Genomic DNA, 15,497 nt, shown 5'->3' with positions numbered 1-15,497 from the left:
TTTGTTAGTTTCACATCTATGTGCAAGTGACTGTAGTGCTATATACAAATGTTATTATTCCTAAATGTGAACCATTTGCCAAATTATATATAAATAATGTGTTCACAATTTCCTCACAGGGAAAGGATATATTTAAATTTTTATTAAGGTATTTAGGAATTATAGATAATTCAATAGTAATTTGGATTTATAGATCTTTATGAATCAAATCATAATAATCCTATTAGGTAATACAAACATTATTATCCCCATTTTACACATGAAGAGACCAAGTTTCTAAAAGGTTAAATGATTTGTCCATAATTATGGAGGTAGGATGTGGCTTTTATTGCAAACTTAAAATCTGTGCAATTTTTCTGTTTTTTCTATTATATCCTTATTATTCCATTGTAAAACTGAAAAGTTTATTTTCTTTCCCATGTGACAGTCCTTCAGATACATGAAGAAAATGATCTCATTACTCTTAAGTCTTCTCTTTGACAGAATATATATCTCCAATTCCTTCAAAAGATGTTCAAGTAGTATGAGTTTGATACCCTTCATCATACTAGTTGCACTCCTTAGGATATTCTCTAACTTATCAGATCATTTTCAGATTGAGTTACTGTCTAACCATGACCCCTTAAATTCAAACTAATAAATCTGATCTCTGGGACCAAAATATAAAATGTTTAAGTTATCCTTATTAAATATTGCCTTACTTGGTATATGATGAGATTGGTGTAAGCTGCACCAAATCATGGGATTTGGCACCATTTGGGTTTAATAAAGTAACAAATCCACAATGGCCTTTCTCTATGCCAAAACATATTTTTGTTTATGAGAAGTTACAGAAAAAATAAAGAGGTAAAAAGACACCAGGACTGATAAGTGTAAAATTGATTTGGGAGAGCATATAGTTAGCAAGGAAAGGGCTTTACACAATTAACAATGGAAAATACAAGTTCCCCAGTGGAAGTCACAATTAACCAAAAGAAAGAGGTAGAAATCATGAGGTAGAAATATGCCATTAACTGGCAGACTATATTTGTAGAGGAATTTAGCACCTTAAAAGAGTTAGTTAGCTACAAGAAGGAGAAATTCATCTTGAGGCATGAGGGAGGAGATGGGAAAAAGGCATGGTGAGCTAACACAAAAGAGATTCAGCAAAGATGGTATAGACCATGGACAGATTTATAGGGGAAATTTAAGTTGGGATTAACTTGGCTTTCTGATTGAATACAGGAAGATGGGATTACCCAAGATCTTCACAGGGGTGGGATTGTAAGGTTGAGGGGATCCCTGTCATTTTATCTGTACTTCAGGCTTTCTCTGCCAAACCCATTTAGTGACCAAGGACTTCATCAGTATGTTTATCAGGTCCTGACTGCTGTCCATTATGCTATTATTCCCCCCTAACTTTGTGTTTTCTGAATATCTGATAAACATGTCATCATTTAAGCCTTTATCTAAATTACTGACAAAATGTTAGATAGCACTGGACTATTTTACTGGAGACTTCCTGCCAAGTTGACTGAATCATTATTGTTATCCTTTGAACCCAGGTTTACAAATAATTATTAGTCCAGTTAGTTTTGGTATTATCTCATTATCATCACTCACTCCATCTTTTCTAAAAAAAAAAAAAAAAAAAAAAATAGCATGACTTTGTCAATTGCTGCCTTCTAGAGTACTAAGTTATTTCATCTATTATATGAGAAACTTTTTTTTTAATGTAGTTTAAAGACCTCTTCTAACTTTTATATTTGTTTTAGAAATCTATTCTAACTTTCTCAAACATCAGAGAATATTGTGACGGCTTGGATAGAGCACTGGTAGAGTTAAGAAGACCTGAATTCAAATCGAGCTTCAGACATTGTGTGTAATTATGGGAAAATTTCTTGATCTCTGTTTTCTTTTGGGTTCCTCATTCACAAATCTGAGATAATATTAGCACTTGAGGTTAGCATTTGAGATTATGGTATTTCTAAAAAGTTTACAGTTTTATGAACCTCTTGGATTCTTTTATGTGGTATTAGGATAGTCTGTATAGGATATTTTAAGTTTTAATTGATTGTATTGGGTCATCCTGAGGTCATTTAAAGGGTCTCTGAAAATAATATTTTTTGTCCTTTTGAAAATGTTTCTGTTATGGATAATATGTAATTTGAAATATTTGTCTATGTATTGAGTATTTTAAAAGCAAAATGATTTGTATATATAATGTTCACTTATGGAAACATCTACTTAGATATGAAAGAAGTGAATTTACTCTGACAAATTCCTACTGTTATAAATATAAGGTTATGATAAATATCTGTTTAGGATTTATCTGAAACTTTGGTTAATAGAATTTATTATTAGAAGTAAAATTCCTTGGACTTATAGTTAATACTATTTGGGAGTTTTAAAGTTCCACCCTCTGACAGTTAGTGGGACAATTAACTGGAGTAAAAATGAATTAAAGCTATTTTATCCTGTTTTGCTGAAAAGTTTATTATTATTATTATTATGGTTTTTTATTTACAAGATATATGCATAGGTAATTTTTCAGTATTAACAGTTGCAAATCCTTTTGTGTCAACTTTTTTTCCTCCTTTCCCCAACCCGTTCCCCCAGATGGCAGGTTGACCAATACATGTTAAATATGTTAAGGTATAAGTTAAATACAATATATGTATACATTTCCAAACAGTTATTTTGCTGTATCAAAAGAATTGGACTTTGAAATAGTGTACAATTAGCATGTGAAGGAAATCAAAAATGCAGATGGACAAAAATAGAGGAATTGGGAATTCTATGTAGTGGTTCATAGTCATCTCCCAGAGTTCTTTCCCTGGGTATTTGCTGAAAAATTTTAACTTCTTATGTTATGGTTGTGTCCCTGCATTTTTTTTCTCTTGTAATTAATTTGTATAATCAGAGAAATTGTCACAGAAATTGTTAATGCAATTCAATTATGTCATATCTTGCTATTTCCAGCCTGGTTATATGTAATCATAATATCCTAAATATTTGGGCAAATAAGTATTTAGCCTGACCATCTATCTGTTGTTGGATATTGTGTTTGTGTATATTCAGGTTTTTAAAGATTTCCAAATAATGAGAGGACAGTTAGCACAGTGAGACCTAACTGCAATTTATTTATGGGGCCTGTAATGTGAAGAAAAATCTATTAAGCTGCTGACCAATTCATACTGGCTTCTGGGACCTAGGTCAGCACGCCAGGCCATACCACATGTATCCTCTGCATGGACTGAGAGTCTCCTGCCAGTGCCCAGCTTGAAATAGTTTTGAATGAAGCTTTGTCCCTTACTCCTGATGGACTGATATGAGGAATTTAGGAATCCCGATTGGGTCCTCTATTACCATGTGTTTAAAATTTGGGATGGATTTGTAACTATTGCTATATGAGGGATTTTTAGGAAACTTACTGTACTAATTTGTTATGTATAGGAATTTTGATTCACTCTTGGGATTCATATGTGGAATGGTCATTTGATAATTCCTTTCTGTGAGAAAAAAAGGAAGGAAGAAACTGGTTAGGAAATTGGGAAAACTAATGTATTTTTCTTAGGCACTACTGCCCTGCTCCTATCTCATTAGTTCAGATTGAGTTGGAAATTATTTAAACAGTCCTTTTCGTTTTTACACCTTGCTTGAAATTTACTGGACTATGATTTACTGGTTATGTTTTATCTTTGAAATCCCTAATTCTGTTGGAATTTCCCTGGCAGACTCAGTTTTTGGGATTATTTTTTAGAAACAACCAGAAATCAGACACTTGTCCTGGGACTGGCAGTCTCTCTGATCTGTTTCTCCACTCTTGTTACCCAGTTGCTTAATTAGTATTTCAGCATTTTGATTTCAGGTCTCTAATAGTTTGGGGTTGGGTGCTTTGGTCTAACTTCATAATCTGCTCAGAAATCTGTTTCTTAGTAGCAGCTTCTGTTCTATCAGAGGGACAGATGGAGCTACTCCAGGCTCCACTTTTTAACCCTCTTTGGAGTCCCTGACAGACTTGGGGTGCCCATCTTAGAATGGGCAGCAGGACTGTCCTGAGCACTGCTACTCTCTATGTAAGAAGAGGCTGAGTTAAATGCACAAATGACCATAGACCTAACTCACAGTGAACAGTCCATCTCAAACTGGATTCTCTGGCTGAGATGCTCCCCAACTGCAGAGGACCTGCTATTTCTGCAACAGGGAAGCCTGTGTGCCTTCCTAAAGGAGGAATGTTTTTATGCTAATAACTGGGGTTATCAGAGACTTGCCCTTGCCTTAAGTCCTTGCATTTTTCTAGTTTTATTTTGGTTTATTTGCTTTGCATTGGGTTGGTCAAAATTGTGGTGCTAAGACCTTCTAGATGAAAGTAATTCAATGATTTGAATATTCAGAAGAGAGAGAGAGTGTGGAATGTTATGCCACAGTTCTCTTTTATTGTCCTGACTCAGTTTCCCTAATTATTCTGCTTCAGTTTATAATTGTCTGCTCAGTCCTGTGAAACCACCCCTCCCTCTTTATCAGAATATTTGATAAGGATAAAAGATCTTATATCTTAGAATATCAGAATGCCTCTCCCCATCCCAAGCCATCAGAATATCAGATACTGTCTTATCAAAATGCCTCTCTCCATCTTCAGGATTCATCCTCCCATTTTGTCATCCCATTTCCTATGTCATCCCATCTTTGGTGTCAGAGTCCCATTCCTGCTCTCAACACCCTGATTCCGCCCTTGCCTCAGTCTACCCCTGAGTCTGAGTACATCTATATATGTCATTGAGAACTCATATTGTTGGCTGGATTCTTGGAGATGATAGTCTCATTCAGCCCTGGGACCAAACCATGAATCCATTTGATCCCAGTAAATCTCTCCTTTTTAAATAAATTATTAAATTCTCTCTGATTTCTATCTTGTCTCAGATTCTCTGGCATTACACATATATCTTGAATAATATTTGTTCTTGGGACTTTGAATGGAGTAGACTCACCATAATTATAGTGTGTTAGATTCCTTAGCTAAAAATGCTGAAATATAATGAGCTTGATCCTCAGTTTTAAAAGTTCTAGTACAAAGCATAAGTGGAAATATTGAGGAACACTTGAAACACTTGATGAACCTAAAATAAGTTATTCAGATGGGGCAAGGATAATTCTTTCCCTAGGTCTCAGACAAGGGGGAAGGAAAAAAAAATGTGAGCAGTCCATGGGATTTGAGCAGTTCATTGAAATTTAAGTAAACTCTGATTTTTTAAAAATTTTATATTGATAAAATCAATTTCCTAAAAATGAAATGATTAGAAGATCTATAACTTCATTCTTCATACTTGATAAAATATAGATCATTTGAACCTTATGGAGTTCAGGTGTTGACTCCAAACTTCTACTCTCAAAATCTCTGTTATTTGTTTTAAGCTAGCAATATTAAATAGTTTTTGATTTATTTCAAGAGATTATGTAAAACATGAAAATAATACAAAGCCTTCAAAATAAAATATTTATATATTAAATTTTTTATATTTGGTTATATTGCTAATGAATATTGATTAAACATTTTTAAATAAAATAGCAAAAACCCTGCGGCACTGTCTCAAAACTTGTTGATTATGATCATTTTGGATATATATATATATATATATATATATATATATATATATATATATATATGTGTGTGTGTGTGTGTGTGTGTGTGTGTGTGTATATATATATATATTTATACATACATAAGAAATGCAAGACTGATCCAATATTTAAAAAAAACAGTGAACACAATCATAATAAAAACATATATTAGGAAATGGATCAAAAAATCACAATCAATACCCCACTATGAATATAAATACTAGAGAATATTATATTGAGAAATAAAGCAAAACAAACAATTTCATAAAACCTAACATCCATTTATGCAAAAACAAGAAAGGAAAATTATAAAGAGGGGGTTCTGATCTACTTTTTGGACCCCCTTGGTAGTCTGATAAAACCTATGGATGCTTTCCCAGAATGTTTTTCAATGCATACAATAAAATACATAAGGTTTAAAGGAAATGATTTTGGAATAGTTATTATATTAAAAAAGTTTCCATACTCTAAATTAAGAATATTTTTAAAAGAAAAGGGAATAAGTATAAGAAGCAAGAGAAATGGATTCCTCTTTTGTATCTACCATTAATTCATTTTGTAGAATAGGGGCAAATCATTTGGCTCCCTATATCTTAATCCCTTGCCTGGTTCCAAATCTATAAAAAGCACTGGTCCAGTATAATTCATTAAAGTGGTTTGAGGACAAAGATAAAATGGTAAATGTTAAAACCCTAAGAAGACGATTTTAAGTGCTGTAAAATTCCAGGTATTATTATTTATTAAATATCTACTCTAGTGTTCTTGGTGATGCTATTTAGAGAGATTATATGTTTCCTAAAGTACTCAACCCACTCTCTGGAAATCATTTTCTCTTTGTCATACATGCCTCAATCTAATATTCTTAATTTGCTTCAGATTTATGCCATATTCATGATCTTTAACTCTAATAAATGGAAATTTAGAATACACCATAAATTTCATGTGAACATGAGTAATGATTGATGACAATATTCTGTTTGGGAATTTAATAGTTGATTTTTTTCTATCAAAAAGAAACAGCTTGTTTTTTTTTTCTTAATATTTTTACAATTTATGAGAAATTTTTAGTTATTGCCCTGATGGTTGTTTATAAATCATAAAATAAATTTAATTTAATTAGAAATATTTAAATAATTTATTGTAACCAATAATAAGTAGCATATTATAGTGTAATTTGCCTTGGAGTTGGAATCATAAAAATTGGGTTTCAATTTTTCCAATTTAGATGACCTGGGTTGAGGTACTCACTGTACTCTCTGTTGGTCAATGGTGTTAGACAAATCATTTAATTTCTATGTGACTTATTTCTTCATTTGTAAAATGAGGGCAAAATTTTTGATTTCTAATCTTATAATGTTAGTATAAGAAAAGCACTTGTTAAAGTGGTATGTATACAGATATGTAATGTAATTATGGATAACTGAATTTTGTACAATGGAGGACAAGTATATTCTCAGTCTTCTGAAAAAATAATTGAAAATATAAATGAAAGAATCAATGTTCAGTCAATATTAGAAGTATTATAGAAACCTAACGAATAGTAAGAATGATACACTAATGTAATTTCACACCAGATACACTTTTGGAGTTATTTAAAACTCTGTCATGCCTTTCTTCCCAAGGAAACTCATCACAGGGAAATGTCATTGTTTTACAAGAAGGAATCTTTTTGGTACTCTTATTTCAGTCAGTACTCTTTGCTATTCTAATTGTACCCTGTAATTGTAGGTCAAGTCCCTGGACCCACTTTAAGAGTGGATTCAGCACAATTTTTCTCCATATTTCTCTTCAATTACCCTGCTTTTGGACACTAGTGGAGCTCTCCAATATGCCCCAGTACAGTATCATTTTTTCTCACTTCTTCCTTTCCTTATACCTCACTTTTTAACTTCGTTTTGTGGGTTATCTTTAGTTGTATTTGTATTCATAGTGAGCACTTAATATTTATTGTCCTATATTGGTGGAATTGCAAATTAGTAAAATCATTTGAAAAAGCAATTTGCAATTAGGAAAACATAGCAACGAATTTATCCATATGCTTTAAGGCAGGGATTCCACTGCTAGGTATACACATTCAAAGAGATCATTGACAAAAGGACCGCATATATATCAAAATATTTATAGCAGCATATTTAGTGGAAGCAAAGAATTGTAAACAAAGTAGAGGCCTACTAAATGGCTAACTGGTTACACAAATTGTAGTACATTAATGTACTTCCCAGTGAGAATATTTCTTCCAACAAGAATAAAACAATATGATGAAAAATGAGTGTGCATGAAGATATAAGTGAAAATAGATAATTTTCTAAAGCAATTTTCTGGAACAATATTAAGACCAATAAGAATGAATGAAGTCCAGTTCCCTTCTCCCAATTCCTTAGTGTAGAAGAAAATTTATATTCTATTTTTTTTCAGCCTTAGTACCTTGTAGGAAATCTCTTCAAAGTGTGCTGCCTAATACTAAATCATAATTCAAATTACTAAGACTCATGGCAATTATACAGATGTATTTTGGACCATATTGGTAACAAAAACTTCTGTAAACTTTCCCTTCAAACAATTTCCTTTCTGTTCCACTGTAATAACTGTGTAAACACTTTCATAAATGATTTTCAAGGATGTCCTCAATTCCCACAATTACTGCATTGTAACAGTAGAATAATAACAATCATCTTCCCATTTTGCATTTAGCCACTACTAGATTTTATTTTTATCATTCACAACTGAGAAGACTTCATGTAAGCAGAAGGCAACCTACCTGCCAATTAGAAGCTTACTGTATTCGTCAAGTATAGGGGCATGAGTATGTAAGAGGATGATATTGTAACCCACGAGTGCAATCAGCATGATTATCATTTTCAATTCATAGTTTATTCGTAGGAAAACAGAACAGGATATCAAGCCCAGAATGCAGCTGTAAATGAAGTACTAGAAATGGGGAAAATAAAACAAAACAAAAAAGAAACATATTTAAGATCTGATTTGGAAAATCAGAACAAATTGAAAAATCATTATACTGTGAACTTCCAAACCTTATGTAACTATAATTCACATTAAAGATTATCACAAAACCGGCATCCCAGTCAATAACATTTTATCCGTCAATCTGCAGACTAGTGCAGATCTGGTCTAAACTGAATGAAGAATTTTCTGCTGGCATCAACTAAATGATGCCTGTCCTAAAGACTGTGGAAATGTTTACATTTTAATGACTACAGTAACAATTTAACCTATTTCAGAATGGTGCTTATTTAATTGAAATGGAAAATACTACAAGTTAGGAACCATGAGAACCATCCCTATATCCAGAAAACTTGTTCTGACATCAAATGAAGCTTGAAAACCTGTTTAAGTGTTGATGGTTTCTTGTTTGTTTTGGGTAGGAGGCAGTTGTTTCAATGGTAATACAGAATCCCTCTAATCTAGTGTTTGACAACTTTGATTTTTTCTAATCTTAGGGCATTACCTAGGATACTGGTAGTTAAAGCTCCTTGCTTATGTCACAAAGAGAGTATTTGTCAAAGGTAGGTCTAGAACCCAGGGACTTTCTCTAAACATCATTCCACAGTTTTTGTCTTCTGAGATGTTTTTAGTTTTAAGTAGTCTTTTCCAAGACAATTAAGGAAATTTTTAAAAATACATATTGCTTTTGACTAAAATATTTCTAAATATTTGGTGGCAAATACTATTGAGTCTGCCTTATAAAGCAATACTTGATTCAACAAATATTTACTAAGTCCCTATTATGTACAAGACACTGGTCTAGGTGTTGGGAATACAAAGACAAAGCTGAAACTGTCTCTGCTGTGATGATACTTACATTCAACTGAAGGGGATACAAAATACAATATAAATCAATAGGTATGGTACAAAGAAAACTTATGGAGAGAAGACTCTTAGCTGGGGGATCAGAGAAGGTTTTTGGGAGAAGTTACCTGAGCCTTAGAAAACAAAAGAGCAAATTAGTAGTGGTGGGATGAAACCAGGTGTCTAGCTTCTCAATTTCATTCATTATGATATGAAATATAATTCATATATATATGTATATATAAAATTATGTAATATAGTATTCATTATTTATTATTTGTAGATAAGTATATTATACTGCCTATTTCTAATTAGTGACACAGTAAAGAGTTAACTTTTTTTATCTTATTTTAAAATGGTACAATGAAATCTTAGCTCAACAGATTTTTTTCAAATTACTTTTAACTATTTAATACAATATGTATTTAAAACACTTATAATTACTATACTCAATTACTAAGTGATTCTTTTAGATTAGCTTTGGTTTTATTACCAAACATTTATTTAATGGGAAAAATAAATCTAATTTTGTGGAAACCTTTTCATCAATTCTGAAAACATTGTCTGGGTATTTAAAAAGCAAATAAATAACCAAAAAACAACAGCAACAACAACTGCTACATACCAAATCAATTTGTTTTCAGTAAGGAACATGCTGAAGAGAAACAGTGCATAGAAAGCTGCCTTGGAGTCAGGAAGACTTGATTTCCAGTCTTAGCTAGGCCCTCACTGAAGCAAGACTCTTTTACTTCTTCTTAAATTGATTCTCTATCTCATTCACCTTATATTCTCTCCAAAATAATACCCCCTCTACTTAACTGAGAATGATATCTAGGATTTTTGAGAAAATCTCGATTATACATACACATCAACAATTTGCTCCAGCTTTTATCTTCTGTTTCTTTATGCTACTCAGTCTTTCTGCTTCTGGTGGGATATAGGTTAATATCAATTCTTATACTAAAACCACACAAGGACAAGGAACACTTTTTTATTAGTAGAATAAGGTAAGATAAGGTAAGCTCTTTAATCATACCATGATCCAAGGCCTAATTACACTATGTACAACCTAATGTTCCGTATTAAGTGAAAGAAGACTAATTCTGGGGGAATTCAATGCTAGTGAAAACTTTCAACATAATATATAACACAAAATAATAAATGTGAAATTATGAATGTCTAAAATATTTATTACATAATAAAATTTTAATCTTGGAAGTAGGTTTCCTTTTCTCTAATTCTGAGCTTCTCTTCATCACTGTCCTGCTCTTTATTGCCACCATATAACAAAGATATTAAACTATAAGTTTTCTCATCTGTGGTTCTTTCCATTGATTTCATAAAAAGAAATATCTAATATATTAGGAAGACTAATCATTTAAGACCACTTGTCTGAATTTTTAACTGAGTCCCAGATCCTACCCTCTTCCTCAATACAAATCTTTTGTAAAGATAAGTAGAATTGCCTATCAGGAGATAAATATAAGTCCCACCAACTTGAAACAAAAATGGAGAGGAGAAAGCTGAGATAGCTTAAGCCAAAGCTACTTAAAAAAAGTAGCTTTTTTCTCTTTTGCAACCTCCTTAGGAGTAACTAATTCTGATATATTACAACTGCCCTGATATGAGAAAGAGAAAAGAGTATAATTAAAGTCTCATTATGAAGTTTTCTGGGCATACAAAAAAATGGCAGGAAAGATGAAAAGTAATAACAAGTAATAACAAGATGGTATAATTCTTTCTTTCCTTCCTCATGCTTGTAGAGTTCTATATTATATTATAAGGAAAGGTTGTGAATAGGGCTGATCTTTTGAAGAGTCCAATCAAGTAGTCAATTATTGGAAACTGTGAATTGTAGGAGTCCAGGAATGTCCCTGTTTTTAAAAATACCTCACACAGTTTTTCCAATATTGAGGCTCATTTTGGATGATTTTTGAAAGTTAATTTACTTAAAATAAAAATTAAGGCTAGCTCTAACCCAAGTCACTCATTTTATAGATAAAGTAATAAAGCCCCATTTATATTAAGGAACTTCCTAAAATTCTTAACCAGGCTATCCAAAAGCAGAATGGGCTGCCTGAGGAGTATTAGATTCTATCTCATAGGATATAGCCAACTAAAGTATGATCACTTTTCTACTATGTTGAACAGAATATTTTCATTTTCAATTCATATAGGCTAGAATAGATTGCCTTTGACTTATTTTTTACCCTTAATTTTTTTTTTGCAATAAAGAGTAACACCACAGTTTCTCTATAATAAAATCCATTACTTTTTAGCAATATTGGTGTGATCTGCTAATTCATGAAAACTCCAAAATGGCTACAACAGATTGGGACAATTTGTAAGCCCCCATTTTGGTTTATGAATCATTTAAGTGATTTTATTTTAGCAGAACTATTAAGACAGAATAAATTTGAATTTTAACTTCCATATTCCCTAATGTTCTCTCTTTCATTCCCATCACTCCCACTAACTTGGGCCTCTAATGATTTGCTTTTATTTAAAATGAGGTCATAGAAGAATATAGAATTTCTCTAAGTAATAGCAGTCATGTTCTGCCAAATTCATCTAAAATATTAGCTGGACTAATTTTGAAATGGCCCTTGCCAGTCAAGCTACTTTTTCTTTTTAAAATTGATTTCAATATAGGAATATTTTCATTATAATATATGATTAGAAACTAAGTACAAGTGTTCTCTTTGCTGTGTCTATATAGGTATGCTGCTAATGTTCTACGATTTTTTAAATGATAGAAATTAGCACAAATCAATTAGCTATTTATCTAAAGAAGGGGTTAAAATATACTTCAAGTATTAATCACTTTTTTTCTTTTCTTTTTAAAATCTCAGGGTTGGATCAGGATATCAGAGTTGGGCTTTATCCTAACTTCAGGCTTACCTCTAAGGTTGGTCATGTAGAATTTTAACATCAAATGCAACATTACATAATTTAACAAACATTTGCTGAGTACTTATTCTGTGCAAAAAAGCAGGCTAGGTGCTGAATCACCAATGGGATCTTCTCTATGTTGGATCATCAAGATGACCTCTCTTGGCGCAATACTTCTCATAAATAAAATAAATAGGATTATGTCCACTACTCCAAATCAAATGTTTAATAATAATGGTCAAAAAAATTATAGAACCTCAGAAGCCATCTATTATAGACTCTTAACTTTATGGAAGAAAATGAGAACTTGGAAACATCAGTTATTTACCCCCAGTGCAAGAGATACTAAGCATAAGAAGTAGAATTTATACATTAGATCACAAAGATATAATTTCAGTTATGGATAAAATGATGACAACTCACATGTTTGCATGGTACTTTAACATTTGCAAAGCATTTCAGTCTCAAGTAGAGGCAGCTAAATAGTACAGTAGGTAGAAGGCAAAGCCTATAGTCAAGAAGATCTAATTTTAACTCTTGACTTCAGACACTAGCTTTGTTGTGTTAGGCAAATTACTTCATTTTTATTTATCTCAGTTTCCTACCTATCAGCATCTAGGTTGTTATGAGGTTCAAATAAGATGATATTTATAAATGGCTTAGGATATAATAAGTACTTGAGTAAATGTTTGTTTCCTTCCTCCAACCACTTTGTTCATTATACATATAACATTGTTCATCTGTACATATAACATCATCTAGTTTTTTTTTTTTTTTTTTTTTTTTTACAAATGAGAAAACTGAGTTTAGATGCTAAATGGCTTATGATCCATAGATAGTAAATGCTGAGAACGACTTGAATTCTAGCTCTTAACTCCAAGTAGTGTGTCCTTCCTATTATACTACAATAGTTTTCTACAATGGATTTGTTTATATTCAATTCACCAATGTTCATTATGTGTCTTCTGTACAAATATCACCATGCTATGCATTGAGGAAGCAAATATAAAATATAGACCAAGTCCTCCAAGAGTTTACATTCTGCAAATGTAAATTCTAAGGATATAATGATTACATAGTTAAGGAAATGAACTATAATTTGAGGATAGAGAATATCAACCAGGGAGATACAGAAAGATTGCTGTGAAATAGATTTTCTGACTTAAGTGTTGAAGGATGCTCAGTATTTTAATAGGTATGGATGAGCAGCTACTGTAGTTGACTCTTGCAGGGGAGATATCCAGTACAAAGGTAGAAAGTTGAGTGAATATAGAGATAAAAGAGAGTACTGTGCAAGACAGAGCCTCAAGGCTTGACCAGAGTTAAAGAGTAAAACGTTTTTAATGACCAAGCAAAGGAGAATGAAAAGAAAGTTTCAGACAGGTAGTAGGGGAGCCAAAGGAGAATGAATATCACAAAAAACACAATGTGAATGTTTAAAATTGATACCTAGGAAAAGCGAGGAGGTAGGCTGCAAAGTAAGGTGAGAATCAAATCAGGTTTTTCTGTATGATCTAGTCAATGGTCAGTATTTAAAATGAAGTGTTTAATATCTCTCTTTTGGTATAAACCATTTCCAGGGGGAAAGAGTATTTAACTAGAAAATAATTTCTATTTGTTTCCTTCAGTACAATAAAACTCCATAGCTATGAATCATGAAAACCTTGATTTAAGAAAAAATGTTAGCTACAGGTGAATCAAAGATCAAAGAAAGATTCATAATAAGTATAAGTGGGCTTCAGCATATTGAGGCTACATATAATTGGAAAAGAAGGTTGGACTGGTTATGTTGTGATGCTGAACCCTAACAAATGGACTACTCAAATGTTGCATTGAAAATCATGAAATATCCTTGCCTCTCTTTCAAAAAAAGTTTAGAGGAAGGCACATTGGTTTAGTCCTCTGTGGAAGATTCATATAAAGAAAGTTATTACACCAATGATATCACATATTCTTTAATATTTGAAGGAACTCTTTACTTAAGAGGTTATAATAATGCTAAATTTGAAATGTTCAAATTGTTGGTTAAAATGTATCAACTGGCTAGGAATTATTAAAGATATGTATATAAGAAAGTATCTGGAGCTGGAAGTTAGGAAGAATAATGAAAAACTATAAGATATTGTTTTTTTCCTCAAAGAGATTATATGCTAAGTTGGCAAACTAGTCTGCTACATAGAACAATTGACAAACAAATAAATAGATAGGTGATATTTTTATTTTGCTTTAAGAGTTGCACAACATTTCAAATATATGGGAAAAAATGTTTCTTTTAGTACCTAGGGACCTGAATTCAAATCCTAGCTTCTCTACTTCTATTACCTCTGTGACCACAGACAAGCCATTTGTAACCTCTGTTTTTTCATCTGTGCAATGGAGCAGTTGGACTAAATGATTCTTTTTGGCTCTGAATCTATAAAACTGAGAAAGGTGTTGAGATGTCTGAGACATTGACTTGCCTATTTTTAAAACCACAACTAAAAACCAAGACTTCTGACTTTAAATTAAAAGTTACTAGCTGTCATGACATAGCCTTAAGCTGGTCTTTTTACTTAATACATTTCTATGTGTATGTATTTGTGTACCTATCTATCTATATTTGACTTTAAACAGATTTCACTTGAAATATACTTTCTGGATGAGCTTACCATTTTTAAAAGGTCTTAGCCATTGCCTAGTTCATTTTAAAAGACAATTTAGAGACAATAAAATTAGAAACTCTGATATATGTATATATCACATAATATATATACACACATAATCTTTTGATATACTTATTTCCTCTTAAACTAAAACTTGGAACTATAGTTCCAATACCATTTAGCATAAATGGATACAACCTAATATTCATAGAGTGAAGCATAATATGATATAAAAAGAAATAAAATATACTTACAGGCAGGAAAAAATACTTTTGTGTATTCTGAGATTTGTGGTCAGTTGAGTCAGAGAGACTTAAATTTGAAGTGTTGGAATCTGAAGGGAGCATTATCTCTGCTTCATTCAGGAAAAACTATGAGAGGAAAATAATTTTACAGTGTATTATTAGTATAAGCTATTATCAAGAAAGGAAACTCAGGAGGATGAATTTTCACTCATTAATTATACATTGTTTCCTTTGTGGTAAAAGAAAAATTTAATTACTTTTCTTGACAGATGGGTAGTCTTTTTTTGCTTTAAATTTACTAATGGCTTTT

At 31.9% G+C, this 15,497-nt stretch overlaps 1 protein-coding gene across 2 annotated transcripts in view; it reads right to left on the bottom strand.

Moving 5' to 3' along the window:
• The window catches only part of ADCY2 (adenylate cyclase 2), a 596,450-nt gene that overhangs the window by 49,603 nt on the left and 531,350 nt on the right, over positions 1-15,497 (bottom strand). For both annotated transcript variants that reach the window (XM_051969830.1, XM_051969831.1), the window contains exons 17-18: positions 15,197-15,313; positions 8,360-8,529 (exon numbers count right to left, since the gene is read on the bottom strand). In XM_051969830.1, the coding sequence (XP_051825790.1) occupies positions 8,360-8,529; positions 15,197-15,313 (287 nt within the window). The remainder of the gene's footprint in view (positions 1-8,359; positions 8,530-15,196; positions 15,314-15,497) is intronic.

The sequence above is a fragment of the Antechinus flavipes genome, chromosome 1 (assembly GCF_016432865.1).
Source record: "Antechinus flavipes isolate AdamAnt ecotype Samford, QLD, Australia chromosome 1, AdamAnt_v2, whole genome shotgun sequence".
NCBI lineage: Eukaryota > Metazoa > Chordata > Mammalia > Dasyuromorphia > Dasyuridae > Antechinus > Antechinus flavipes.
The sequence above is the reverse complement of the archived record's forward strand: the minus strand, read 5'-3'. Positions and strand labels throughout refer to the sequence as shown.